General features: G+C 43.2%; 1 protein-coding gene across 1 annotated transcript; it reads left to right on the forward strand.

The window, feature by feature from the left end:
• The first annotated feature begins 2,144 nt into the window (after positions 1-2,144).
• scyl2 (SCY1 like pseudokinase 2) lies at positions 2,145-15,228 on the forward strand. Its single transcript, XM_010887393.3, is given in 20 exon segments — positions 2,145-2,289; positions 4,719-4,910; positions 5,131-5,288; positions 6,111-6,255; positions 6,393-6,542; positions 6,733-6,954; positions 7,509-7,625; positions 7,857-7,982; positions 8,140-8,316; positions 8,527-8,538; positions 8,760-8,882; positions 9,781-9,894; positions 10,036-10,168; positions 10,382-10,500; positions 10,741-10,841; positions 11,046-11,118; positions 11,627-11,716; positions 11,939-12,058; positions 12,244-12,426; positions 12,428-15,228. Coding segments are annotated over 19 exon segments (2,790 nt in total). The 5' UTR covers positions 2,145-2,289; positions 4,719-4,733; the 3' UTR covers positions 12,878-15,228.
• The last annotated feature ends 3 nt before the right edge of the window (positions 15,229-15,231 follow it).

Here is a 15,231-nt window from a genome sequence, read left to right on the forward strand (position 1 = left end):
GGGGGAGGGGGGGGGGGGGGGGGGGGGGGGGGGGGGGGGGGGGGGGGGGGGGCAGAAAGCGCGGTGGTAGGGCCGATCCAAAATCCCCCCTTAGTGCTGCCATGCATCTGTGAGTTTGAAAACACTGGATTCCACATTAGCAATTCCAATAAGGATCCCACTTGTCCTCTAAAATGATTCAAGCACCCTTTTTTGTTTGTTTATTTGTTATGCAAACAGTTGTCACAGTTGTTGTAATATGATAAACAGGATGATTTTGCTAGGTGGTTATCAGGATTGCACTTTCAAAGGAATTACTTTTTTTTCCCAAGTAGGCATAGTTATTCTTTTAGTGGGGTTACTCAGTTCTTATTGCTTCAGTTCTGAATGCATTTGCACTAGTTGTTGGTCTACAGTATGTTTTACATCACTAGGTGCTAGTGGTGTGGTAGTAGCAATTGAATAGTTGCACTAACAGAGAGCAATGAACTGTGATGCACTTACTCAGGTACCTTGAATTTACTAATGTAGAATAAGAAGAGAGCATAATATTATTTCCTCTGTTCGATTGCCTGTGAGCAAAATTATATTTGTTGTAGTGTAAACAAAGTGGAGTGTGTCTGTCTAATCTAGTGACACATTTGCAAATGTATTTGTCTACAACAGGCAATGGTGTTAACCGGAAATGAATTCAGGACTGGTTTTGGTATCAAGTAGCTACTTTGCTCAGGTAGATAGCGGTCTTAAATTGTTTTACATTTTAATTATAGCATTTTATAATAACTGGGAATAATGCTGGTTAATGAAGCTCTACTATTACATTTGTTTGTTTTCTGAGATAGGATGGTTGTTTATTATAGTATTAATTCAGTTATGTGTGGATATGTTTTCCACTGTGCAATTAATTACTTTTTCCTTATCTGTAAATCACATAGTTGACACTAAATCCAAATGTCTTGGAATTTTTTGATTTGCATAGTTACTATACTGCTGATACATAAATTTGGCCTTGTACACAGTGAGAAATTAAAGATGCTGCCAAAGATTCTTTAGCACCTATGTCGGGCAAAACGGTCATCATTCTCAATTTGTTGAAACCAGTGTCTGTACATATTTGTCCAGTTGTAGGTAATTCTATAAACTGTCATTGGGAAACTGTCACTGTTTCCTCAACCGTCTCAGCTGTCACACATCTTGCATGTCCTAAAATATTTGCTGTGAAGTCTTTCAGTATGCCAAACCAAAGAACTTGGGAGTTAACTGCCTTGCAATCTTGGATTCAATCTAGGAACCATTTGGTTACTTGTCAGTTGCTCTAACTTCTCTGCTACATACTGCCCCAAAAGAATCTCTGATGGCACAAATACAAAATTACTATATAACTGCTGATTATAGTCAAGGCTATTTCACATTAGCAGTACAGTGTATAGCTACAGTAGGGTTTGCATATAGTTTTGTAATGCATTGGGATAGTGCACAAATGTGGAAGCTGCTAAAAAGGTTTTGGCAGACAAATGTTCTACGGTTTGGTTCAGTGATAAACACTAGGTTCGTTTTTGTGAATGATACTCATTTAAATTGTTCATGCTAGCATTTGTGCAGATATAGAGATGAAAAAGATTAAATGCTCAATAACAGGTATAACAATTATGTGCGCATCTTTACAAGTATCGTTTCACGCAGTCAATGCTTGCTAGCTGCAGGAACGCAATTGACGAAAATTAGCTTCTTTTTTTTTACCTAATGCATTTACATGAGTCTTTTTTGAGAATATCGTCTAATGTATGCTGTGCATGTCGCTAGTTTGAAGTTATTAGTTAACAGAATAGTACGTGTACGTTGCCAATTTAGGTTTTATGGTTTACTAATTCATTTTTTTGTTTGTTTAAATGCACTTTATGTTCGAATACTGTAGGCCTATTTGAAAACAAACTACAATAAAATTATTGAATTGAACGTCACTGGTGGTGGTAGTCTTTTCAGAAATATTAAGTGCATACATGGTTAAATCCATAGACTGTATAAATCCATGAAATATACTAAACACTGCACCGCAGGCTATGGAAAAGGATACAAAACTTATCACAAGCAGCTGTGGACCGCAACACTTTACGCTTGCTGTTGGTGCGCTTGCAAGAGCAGTCGGAAGTGACGCATACATCAGTAAGCGGCTAACTAGCTTAGCTAAGAAGCTAACCAGGATTTGGACTCTGGCAGAGATGGTGGCTGTGTGTTACAGTCGTGACTGACAGCTGTTTTGCTATTTAAACGCGACTTGGAAACCCAACGACTGATACTTTTTTGACACAGGTAAGCGTGGTATAGTTGGTTTTATACCCTGAAACGCAACACGTCATTACAACAAACATGTCAAAAGTGACGTCTCTCTTTTGCTAGCTATAGTAGTTAGCTAACGTTGGCTAGCTAGCTAGCTACCTAGATAGCTATCCGTGACAGGTTAGATAGCGTAATCCAGCTAACTGGCTGTATTGGTGGTTAGGTGTTGGTGGTAGCCCATGACGTTGATTGGCTAGCGAATTTGCTGAAATGGTCTGCCACATGAACAAAACAAATTGGAAGTATTTTGTAGAGAAGGCAGACAAACCAGTTTAACTGGACAAGTAACATTACATTATTGGTTTTGCTGATTAGATCAATAGAATTGGAAGAAATCTAGAAACGGTCCTTCCGCAATTGCTCAACTGGCCGTTGCGTTGGCCGACTCATTGCTGAGGTTAGCATACACCTGCCAGAGGAAGATTGTTTACCATTATTTTATAGGAGCGAACTAGCTAAAAAGATCCCTCCTTGTTCAGCTCCACATATCCTGGGTAGGTGTTATGTCTGAATAGTTAGACAGTGAGGCAAGAACAAGGGGAAATTAATGCAACCAACTGCAACATGAAGCCTGTAATGATCCTACAGTCATAAACATAACGTGTTTTTGAAATGAAGAATTAAATAAAGCCTAACTTATGATATACTCCGATAGTTTGGAGACATCATATTACAGCATTGCATTTGGTTTAAGATCGAACTAGCTAGGTGTCCCATCTTGCCTACTTAAATGTTATTCCCTTTTCAGACACCAGTCGTCAATATTAGAATCTTAATTGCACACTGTGCCGGTGGAATGGAATGGGTCCGCTCTTCTGGAAACTTGAATAAGGCCCAACCAGTTGCATACCCAGTTATTCTTCCTTACTGGGATTCTGTAAAGGGATATAAAGTGGTTATTGAAATGACAGGATAATACTACTAATACAGAAATACTACTGGTTATTCATTTCTCACCAGAAATGCTGTGTTGTAGTTTCACTGCCCCAGCTATGCAAGCAGTGTCTCAGAATTTGGTACATTTACCACATTAGCTACATTGTGTTTGGGTCACATTTCAGTAAACGATTGTGGCATTCATGTGTGAATCAGCAGAGCATGTTCCCCAACAGTGTGGATTAGGCATAAATGGCACACAGAGGAAAGAGTCTGATGAAGTCATGGGTTCCATCGCCCAGTTGGTTTCCTCTCAGCTTCAGATTAAAGTCCTTGGCTCTGTCCACGTCCGGCAGTGTTTACTTGCTGACTCAATTATGGTTGTTGGCACTGACGTCACCATTAGGCCCAGGTGTTGAGAAGGGTAATGACAACATGTGCTGCCCCGCCGGAGGCCAACGCAGGCAGACCGAGGCTTTGTGGAGGCCGCATCCCGAACGGCGCTGAATCCCCTCACAGTAATGTGCACCACTTTAGACCAGAACCCTGCTGTAGAGCCCTACTAGGCAAACGCAGTGTGTTAGGGAATGGGGTGCCATTTTGTTTTACCTAGCCCCGCTGACTGATATGCTAATAGGATATTATGTCTGAATGTGTTCATTCTGTTTCTATTGTTGTGGTGCTGGCGCTTGGACGGCGCTTGTCTGGATTTGTCAATAGTTGCAGACACTATGCAAATCACTGTCTCTTATTGGTCGAGGGATGTGTCCATGTGTCTGCACTTGTCCGCCCTGGTTAGATCGTCAGATCCACTCTGATTCATCTTACCTGCCCAAAATACATTTTTGTCATGAGTATACAAATAAAAATCACTCTTTAATGTTCCTGAAACAAACAAAAAATGAATGCTAATAAATACAATAGCAATCACAGAAACAGTGATCTACGTCAGAACGGTGTGTAGTGTGTATCGTGTGCTCTTACGTAGAAATATGTAAGCCCACAAATTAATAAAAATAAATTACTAAAAGTTGGTGAGTGAAATGTTGTTGGAAGGATCTGTGTTCAGTCGATAACAGTATTGAATTAGGTGAGACAAATATTTTCAGCTCGTGCTTTGACAGCCTGTTACTATGGTAAATAGTCACCTGCCGTTCTCTGTAACTTTCACAGCAACATCTTCACTAGTAGGAGACAGATGCCGCAAACTCAAACAAACATAGAAAAATTGCATTGCATTTGTTGAAAGGGATTTAACATAGAAACACAAGCACAAAGTCAAGTGTGTAGCCTTTCTTATTCTGTTGGTTTTTAAAAACATGACTTGTGATATTGACCTGCCCACCATGACAAAGTCCTCCCACAATTGGTGGTTGTGGGCATTTATTGCCCACCTGAGTACTGTGAAGCTGTGGATGGTAGTTCTATTTATAGGATTGCAACCGTTAATCAAAGTATTTTGGACACAGAATTGCATGTGTTACAACAAATTCTAATGAAACCTCTTTCTCGCCATGTGTCTAAAGTCAGGCTGAGCCACCATGGAGTCCATGCTGAACAAGCTGAAGAGCACTGTCACCAAGGTGACAGCCGACATGACCAGCGCCGTCATGGGCAACCCTGTGACCCGGGAATTTGAGGTGGGTCGCCACATCGCCAGCGGTGGGCCGGGCATGTGCTGGAGGATCTACCATGGAACCAAGAAGTCCACCAAACAGGTTATGGATTGATACTAACAGTTATTATTATTTTAGGTCTTTAAAACCGGTGTTTGCCAACCCGGTCCTTGGGCTGTTAGAGTTTGAGGACTTCATTCAAAGTATCAACAAGACCTATTTTACCATCTTGCTGAGTGCAAGATTCAGCGAATTTGACTGAAAATGACAGTTGGTGTCCCGATGAAGATCATTAATCTAGTTTTATTGTCTCTTGTTACAGGAGGTGGCTGTGTTTGTGTTTGAGAAGAAGATGGTGGATAAGTATCAGAAGTTTGACAAGGACCAGATCATTGACTCTCTAAAGAGAGGAGTGCAGCAGCTAACCAGACTGCGCCACCCTAGGCTCCTTACGGTCCAACACCCACTGGAAGAGTCAAGGTGGGTCTCTTGTTCTCAATCCCTCTCTTGTTCTCAATAGCAAGCAAGTTTATTTATATAGCACAACTCATACTTAGAAGCAATTCAATGTGCTTTACAAAGAAAAAATACAATAGCATAAAAATAAATACTCATATGAAACCATCGAAACAACATCCTAATAATGAAACCTAGAATAAGAAAATAGAAACAGAATAAAATGGGATAAAAACATAGGAAGCTATACAAGCTTTAAGACTTAACAGTGTGGTAAGGTTTAAGTGCTCAGTCATAGGCGTGTAAAAAGTAAGTGTTTCTAACCTGGATTTAAAAATCGATACTTTTGGGGCACGTCTAAGATCTTCTGGATGTTTAGTCCAGTTGTGTGCAGCATAACTGCTAAACGCAGCTTGACCATGTTAGTTGGACTCTGGGCTCTACTAGCTGACCTGTGTTCATGGACCTGTGATCAGTACCTCTCTCGTTCTCAATCTCTCTTTCTCCTTCAATCACTCCCTCACTCACTTTCATATTTACTCAGTAAGTCATTGGGCTGCGGCCAGTCACGATAAAAGCTTTGGGCCCAGCTGTACTGGCCTAACACTAAATAATACATACACCGGCCAGAGGAAATGGAATAACAGAGTTACTATTTCACACCATCCTTCTCTCTGACTCACACACGCACGCACACACAAACACACGCGCTCCATCTTCTCTGATTACTCAGACCTTCCTATAGTGTGATCATCCTCTTTCTCTCTCTGGTGTGTTTTGTCAAGCGTATTTTGGACATGCTAATGTGTGCACTGAAACAGAGTTCTCTCTCCCTCCGTTCTGCAGGGACTGCCTGGCGTTCTGTACAGAGCCTGTGTTTGCCAGTCTGTCCAACGTGCTAGGCCAGTGGGACAACCTGCCCAGCCCTGTGCCAACAGACATCAAGGAATACAAGCTGTATGATGTGGAGACCAAGTACGGGTTGTTGCAGGTGAGACTGGAAACGCGCACGGTATCACAGTTTCAGGTTCCGTCTTATATATATTATCTGCAATATGCTTCACGCCTAAATGCTTTAGGACTTATTGTTGAGTTGTATCTTTCTCACTACTCATATCTCTCCATCAGATCTCAGAGGGCTTGTCCTTCCTCCACAGCGGGGTGAAGATGGTCCACAGGAATCTGTGTCCAGAGAACGTCATCCTCAATAAAAGTGGATCCTGGAAGATCATGGGCTTTGACTTCAGCATTTCCTCGACCAACCCTTCTGACGCTGAGGTGAGACTCTCGGCACATGGGAGGGGGTGATAGGGAAGGAGGAATGAGCATGCAGCGCGAGAGACAGAGCGAGCATGTCAACCTCTTTTGGTGAGAGGGTGTGCATCTCAATTAGTGTGTGAGACCAGTGTTTCCTCCTTCCCGTGTGTCCATGTTAATTCTCACATCCATGTCTCCAACCCTCCCCCAGCCCAAGTATTCCTGTAAGGAGTGGGAGCCAAACCTGCCTCCGCTGTGTCTGCCCAACCCGGAGTACCTGGCCCCAGAGTACATTCTGTCTGTGAGCTGCGACGCCGCCTCGGACATGTACTCACTGGGCGTGCTGATGCACGCTGTCTTCAACGAGGGCAAGCCGGTGTTTCAGGTCAACAAGCACGACATCTTCAAGAGCTTCAGTCGACAGCTGGACCAGGTGAGGGGAGAGTCGTTCAAAACCTAAATCCTGTTCAATTGGCCTGGCTCCCACAACAACACCGTCTAAAAATATCATTCAAAACCCAACTCCTGTTCAATTGGCCTGACTCCCACAACAACACAGTCTAAAAGAAATCTTCCATGTCATCACCAGTCTCAGTTAAAATTAGGTTCAGGTGTGAAGTAGGTTCTTGGATCTGAAATGGTTTTCTCTCTTAATTTCTTCTAAACCAGTAAGTTATTTTAAAGATGGGACTTTGGAAATGGAAGGAGATGGGATGACTGTTCCACCAAACTGGCGCTTAAAGTCCTGACGGAGGAGACATTCATGTCACTGCTGCTGAATAACTGGATCAGTGCCAATGAAGTTGGCAGGGCAGGTCCCCTTCGACCTAAGTTGATAACTCTTGTTGAGCAGCCAGAGCCTCAGCCTGGCACGTCTTGCTGTTTAGGACTAACCAAGGAGAGGGGATAAAGACGTACTTGGAACTATTCAATGTGCATCTTGGTAGATTTCTCTCTTTTTAACCTGTTCCTCCCTGGTGTCTGTAGCTGAGCAGGCTGAGTCCCTCCATGTTGAATAAGATTCCAGAGGAGGTGAGGGAGCATGTCAAGATGCTTCTGAGTGTCACGCCCAACGTCCGTCCAGACGCTGACCAGATGACCAAGGTAAGGATGTGACCTGAATGACCGAAATAGCGTACACATATTCACATTCTTTGAGGATCACCACATCACCGTCCTAATTTTCTGGGTTATCAATAAAGCCAAACTTTCTGATGGGCTGTCGGTTGAATCAGTCCAGTTCTGTTTCATGTTATTATAAAACATGTAGCAGGTTGATCCTGTTATAAGATGTGGCAGCTGGTTCACTTAGATAATCCCAGCTCTATGTTTCAGATCCCTTTCTTTGACGACGTGGGGGCGGTGACGCTGGCGTACTTTGACTCACTTTTCCAGCGGGACAACCTGCAGAAGTCCCAGTTCTACAAAAACCTACCCAAGGTCCTTCCCAAGCTCCCCAAGGTCAGTGGTTGCGACGTGTGTTGATCTCCCGACAGCTTTACATTCTACATCCTCTTGCTAGTCGAGTGAAACTGGGACCTGCCACGAACGCGTGCTCAAAAGTTGATGATGCCTATTCAGACCGAAGACGTGATTTCCGCCTCTTCTTCTTCGTCAGAGAGTGGTGGTGTTCCGTATCCTCCCTGCCCTCACGTCCGAGTTTGTAAACCCAGACATGGTGCCGTTCGTCCTGCCCAACGTGCTGCTGATCGCCGAGGAGTGCACCAAGGACGAGTATATCAGGCTCATCCTGCCAGACCTCACCCCTGTGTTCAAGCAACAGGAGCCGGTCCAGGTAAATGCACGCATGTGCGGTACTCAAATCCAGTTCTGGGCGTACATGCATGTGTTCTCGTCTGTTTGATAAATGCTCACTTTGTGTCGCGACGGTGGTCGTGGTTAGATGGTGTCCCTTTAGTCGAGGATTGTCTGAGCTTTGGGTGATAGGTCTAAAATGGGGCTGTCATCACTGTTCCCTTGTCTTTTCTCCTTTCCATGCACTCAGGCCAGCAATATGGTAAGTGGTCTTCGCTAAACCTAGGTGTTAAGAGAGCGTGTGTAACATGTAGTGTGTATTTACTGTGTATTACTAGTAACATCTGTGTGTGTGTTACCCCAATGCTTAAAATAGCTCACTTTATTCTTAGTTTCCTTTCACTGGTAGTTTGTAGCCTTCGTCTTCCAATCTCCAGTCATTAACCCTGTTTGAATCATGTTTAACCTCGTTGTGCCTCCCAGATCCTGCTGATCTTCCTGCAAAAGATGGACCTGCTGCTAACCAAGACCCCAGCGGACGACATTAAGAACAGTGTGCTGCCTATGGTCTACAGAGCCCTGGAGGCTCCCTCCATCCAGATTCAGGTACTACAGATCTCTAAGTCAGGCAGTTGACACGCAGCCATTTCTCAGCAATATCTGGCAAAACTAGACGGCCGTGGTCACCACCCTCAGTGATCAATGAGACACGCTTACAAACGAAACCGTCACGTCTGCAAACTGAGGCTCACTTGAAGCAGCTTAGATTTGCACTTCATTCCATTTTCCTCATCAGTGTGAGTGTTGCAGAGATGAGGCAGAGGCACAGAAAAATACATTCTAATTCAGTGTCCTAAAAACTAAAAAAGGAAAAAGCAGTAATTGACATTGAATGGTTCATTATTGTATTTTAAGACTGTAATATTACAAGAATTACCTAAATTAACACAGTGGTTGCTCCCACTAGCCCTATTTCAGGTCATTTTACTCCCATAATGGACTCTCTTACCACTTCTGCAGAGGCAGTGAAAGAGGAAATGAATAAATAATACCGTCCTGAATCAATAAAAAGGAATGTTTCTACATCAAACTAGCTAATCCTGAGAATTTCCTGAAACATCCTGAAATGTTCTCTTTCCTATTTGCTCCTGAAGCAAAGCTGTTTATCGGCCATAACTTGACCAGGTACTTTGCATTGTATTAATCTATCTCTTTACTTATCCAAATGAGTCAGTGGTGTGTTTAAGTATAGCAAATGTAACCCTTTAACCACAGGAACAAACCTGACCGTAAATCTTAACCATGTAATTATTTTGTGGATTTCTGAAAAATCTGACCCGGGCCCAGCGCTGAGTGGAATATTCCAGCGCCATTGACATCCTACTACACAGCTGACCACGATCACTAGGCCTGTTGTTGACTGAAGTGTCCGTCTGGAGATCTAGACTTGGTGTGATCCTCTGGAAATCCCTGCATCATCCGCACTGCTGTGTCCCCCTCACAGGAGCTGTGTCTGAACATCATCCCCACGTTCGCCAACCTGATCGAGTACCCCTCCATGAAGAACGCGCTCATCCCCCGCGTCAAGTCCGCCTGTCTACAGACGTCCTCACTTGCAGTCAGTCTCTCTTTCTTGCCGTCTTCTTTCTTTCACTCTGTTTTTTTTCTTTTCTTCTGTTGCTCGGGTTCTCTTTGTTGGACAAACGCAGAGTTGTTTTTGAGTGACTGACCAGTAACTCATGTTCTTTGTGTTTTGTAGGTGCGGGTAAATTCCCTGGTGTGCCTGGGAAAGATTCTGGAGTACCTGGACAAGTGGTACGTCATTGATGAGATCCTGCCCTTCCTGCAACAGATCCCCTCCAGAGAACCGGCTGTACTCATGGGGGTTCTAGGTAACAGACGATCTAGAATGCCTGGGAAGCTCAGTGATAGTCTTAAGAATAGCTGAAAAACATTTTTTGAGCTTATTTTTCACTCTTCTATAAGGAAATGAGTCAACAACTTGCCTGGTATGAAAAGACCAAAGACTCAAAGACCAAAATAAAGCTAACACTTAACTAACACTCTGATTTGTTGTTGAATGATTGTATCCTTCTCTCCAAAAGGGATCTATAAATGTACCTTCTCCCATAAGAAACTGGGCATCCCCAAAGAGCACCTAGCTGCCAAGAGCCTGCCTCACCTCATCTCCCTCAGTATAGACAACAACCTCAACCTCAACCAGGTAGACCCACACATTTATCCTTGTGAAGATCCCTACCATTAATCTAAATCAAAATCCTCTTTTCCCTAAACCTTACCCAAAAAACCCAACATTAACCCTAAACATAATTTCAGCCCTAACCTCAACGGAAACTTTCACATTATACCAGATATTTTCCTTGCAAGGATTTTCTCCATCGGGATAGTAACACTTGTAAACACACAACTTATATTCCCATTCTCCTCTTCCTGTGTGTTTCAGTTTAACTCCTTCATGGCTGTAATCAAAGACATGCTAACTCGCATGGAGGCAGAACACAAGACCAAACTGGAACAGCTGCACAGCATGCAGGAACAACAGAGGTATTCATCCTTGTGTCTTTTTTGCCCTATATGGTTTAGTCTATTTTTGTATTTACCAGCTTCAGATATTTTATTAGTTAATAATGACTCTCAAAATATTGTTTTGCGTGTTCAGGACATTGTTTAAAGACAAAGGTTGAGTGATATTTGTTGTTTGCTAAAATAATTCACTTGAATTCAATATATTCTATTGTCTCTCTTCAGGAGTATGAATATTAATACCAGTCAGTCCAACCAATTGGAAGAGACAAAGCAAACCCCTAGCCCTGGCAACCAGGTGAGAGGTCATTTGCTTGCCATTGCTCAGATTTGGCAAACATTTTCATGTTTTTCACGATGGACTGATGAAAAGGAACGGTTCAGTTACTTTAACTGCTTTTAAAGTTCATATTGTGATTATTTTTTTGTATATAAATATAATTAGGTATGGCTATTAAGTAACGCTGAGTTCTTCAAAGTCAGACCAGTTTCAACATATTTTTTGTCAAGAGCTGGTTGTATTGGTGAAAAACCAATAAGTGGAAGGAATATTTCCACCCCATTTCAATGGTGAAATAGAAACATAATTCATGTTTTTTGGAAGGAAACTTCCAAAAGTTTCTTGTAAGCAATTCAAAAACTGAAGTTATTGCAATTGTAAGCAGTTCAAGGTCGTATTTCATAGACATCCGTAAACACTGGCCAATTACTTGATTGATAGGTTGATGAGCACTTGTAGTGCCAAATGTATAGTAACAACGTATCTTAGCATATGTTAGCTTGTTTGAACCGTCATCTTTTTCCAGATTGATGATATCTTCGGAAGCAGTTCTGGGAATGCCAGTGTTACTGGGAAAGAGAATGGAACCTCAGCACCAGCTCCTCAACTAAACAGAGTATGTACTCCTCTCATTCAGTTGTCCAGACTGGGACAAAGATATTTCATTGGAAGTCAAATTAACAATTGCAATTAACAGTCTCTCTTTGTGACTGTTACCCAACCCATCTTGATTTGTAAAGACATTAGTAGCTATACTTTCGAGGGGTTCTCAACTGTTTGTTTTTTCTCTCATCTCTGGCTTTTCTGACTTACTCCTTTCTCCTCCTCATCTTTATAGATGTCTCTGACTCTGGAGGAGAAGCAGCGGCTCGCCAAGGAGCAGGAGCAGGCAGCCAAACTAAGGAACCAGCCGGCATTAGCACCGAAGAGTATCAAACCAGCCACTCCTGCAACCCAGGTAGAAGAGACACACACACACACACACACACTTTTGTTGCTTGGTCGACATTAACTCCTGAACTCCTATTATATAAAAACAATACTTACTGCTGTTCATTTGCTGCCTGATCCACTGATCCACTCAAACCTGACACCTTTTTGACATTGAGCTGATGTGTTGATTCGACCTGATGTGTTTGGCAGGCCAAGGACCTTACCAGCAGCCTGTTAAACAACATGACATCCCTGGGCAGCCTGTCCCTCACATCTCCCCCCAGACCAGGCCCTGTCCAAGGTAGCACCATCTCAGCCTACCCCTCTACAGCTCCCATGGGCTCTATGGCCCAGGTCAGCAACGGTTACAAGCCAGCTATGGGCTTCCAGACGGGGGGGGATGGGAATGGGCATGCGGCCTGCCAGCTCTGGCCTCTACGGCGGAATGGCCACCGCTACCAGCACACCTAACTTTGGCGCCTTGACCCAGAACCCAGGGAGCACAAACGCACCCGACCTGTCTGCCTTGGACTCGCTGTTCACGTCCAACAAACCCAAAGTCAGCCTCAACCAAATGGCCCCTCCCAGGCCCACCCCTGGGACCACCGTCACCCCCACCCCTTGGCTCAATCAGTTTGGTTCGGCCCAGCCCAGTCAGACAGTTCCTATGCAGGGCGCCCCACTAAGTATGGGTGGGGTTCCCAGTGGGTTTGGGATGCAGGCCAACCCTTTCTTCAGCCCGCAAAACTTCTCCCAGCCCGCAGCCGCTCCTGGGATGAACGCCAGTGGCGGGCTCAAGCATAGCGCGTCTGTCAACAATGACCTGAAAGACCTGTTTGGCTGAACTGAAACCTTCCCCATCATCGCCACACTCTTAATGATGGCAGACTTGAGAGGGGGGGAGTTTACGTTTTCATCTGGAGAAACTTTTTAGACAGACTGTGGAATGATGAATCCACTTAATGACGTTGCTATTTGTATTTTAATCCGGTGCGACTTGAGTTGCGGCGCGGCTCTTCAAAGCCCCCTTCGGACTGGACGCGGGAGGGCCAGCTGTTCGGTCTGTCCCAGGATTCCGCACCTACGTGAGTGTAGAGGAACCTCATGTTCTATACTGCTGTCAGTAACGCTGGTGGGAGCCTAGAAAACGAATGGGTAAATGGTTTTCCGACAATGGATTACCTTCTCTGTAATTCCTATTCTACCAAACGGGATGAATGGTGGCATAGAGAGACCACTCAATGTCAGTGCATTTCTGTTTGTTCCAGCCCAGTTGAGAAACACCAGTGTGTCATGCAGCACATCCAGGTGGATTGCAATATTATATCAGTGTGATTGCTGAGATTAAACGCTTTTGATATGTACAGTCTAGTCCTGGGCTTGAACAGCAATGCGCATCCTTTGGGTGGTCACCTATGGCGGGGTTGAGAAACAAAGGTATGGGTGAGACAGCTGTACAAACTATCAGTTCTCGTGGTGGGCTCCTTTTGCCACTTCGAGGACGACAATCCGGAATTGAGTGTCAGCATTGAAGACTGAACCGCACGGCTGTAAAGGCCTGATTATCCCCGAGCCACAGTGCTACGCCTCCTTGGAAACCACCATCTCTATTCTGTTGGTTTTAGGACCTTTCTGTTGTCAGCCTAAAATGAGATTAAATACAGATTAAAGAGGCTATCAAATTTGAGTGGGTGAAAGGATCAATTGGAACAATTGCTCTCATGGAGATTTTCCGGTCTTTAACATTATGTAAACAGTCTGGCCACATTTTAAAGATAATTCTAGCAACTAACTGGGCACCTGTCTGTTTTCTGTCTTCCTTTCTTAACATTCGGCTGTCTTTAAATATGTATTTTCAAGAGCGTAAATTCTTCAAACAGTTTAAAAAGGGATTTTATTTTTTATTGTATTATTTTGGATCAGGGCTTTCTGTCTAGAACTCACCTTTATGTGCTAACTGTTTTGCTGTAAGGGACATCTTTTTTGACAATTTATGTTAAGGAGTATAAACAAATGTTTGCATATTTCAGTGAAATGTCAGCACAGTGCTCAATCTACTTTGTTTTCTTGCTTGCTAACTTTCGCATTGCATGTCTCCATCTTGTAATTCCCCTTTGATGTGTTACTGACATGACCAAGATGGGAGACCACAACAAGTCTTTCTACCCACAGAGTGCATTGCTAAATCAGTGATTCTGTTGACAATGAGTGAATCTAATAATGAATCCCACTATGACCAATGTATAATTTTATTCCATGCGAGCAGAAGATGCATTTGTGTTCCTATTTGTTTGACATATCAAATGAAGAAATATCAGTTCTTTTTATATACAGTATAATATCATGAGTTGAGCACTTATTTTGCTAAAGGAGACCTGTACTGCATTGTTCAACTATAAATGTATTGCTATTTAATATTGGAGTGCTCTGAAAGGGGACCTCACATTTTTGTGCTCTTGTGATGATGATTGAGAGGCCTTAAGAGAGGTGTGTGCAATAATCAAGCCTGGGTCTACATCTCAATAGGCAAATGTAGCCTTCTTTCCTCCTCCGGTTTTCCTGTCTCCTTCCTTTTATCTGCAATGATCTGAAGTCCCAGGTTCAATGAAAGCCCTACAGTGAAAATCAGAAAAATTGGCTTTTCACCTGTCCACCTGTTGAAGGATGGAGATGAAATCCTCACTGAATGCTGTTTGCAGACAGGGATGTATGTTTAGTTAATGGAACACATGATCGTGCACAACTGGGTGGTAAAACATTGTGCGTACTGTTAACCCTGACCAGGTGAGTAGTGTCGTCCAATAAAAAAATACAGTCTCATCGAATAATAAAAACAAAAAACAGGGCTGGCTAAAATCTTGTTTTGTTCAAGACCAGTGAAGGAAGGTCTGTCCTTGGGTAAAGGAATTTCCTTCACCAATCTTTCATGAAAGGTTGCCACACCTGTGATTGTAATTATGACGAAGAGTGCCTGAGGGCAAGAACTGCATTGCATTTCCCGCATTGTGACTTGTGTGTCTCAACATGAGAACAAAAGAAATGTAAAAGACTATTCTTCTACCAGAGTTCTGATGCTTTGGGTACTACTGCTGTCATACATATGTAGTGTTGCCTCTATGAACTTTATATTGTGTTAGGTGGTGTTGTCTGAGGTGATTCAATGAAATGTACATATATAAAACAGTCACAATCTAATAT

The sequence above is a fragment of the Esox lucius genome, chromosome 23, assembly GCF_011004845.1.
Source record: "Esox lucius isolate fEsoLuc1 chromosome 23, fEsoLuc1.pri, whole genome shotgun sequence".
Lineage (NCBI taxonomy): Eukaryota > Metazoa > Chordata > Actinopteri > Esociformes > Esocidae > Esox > Esox lucius.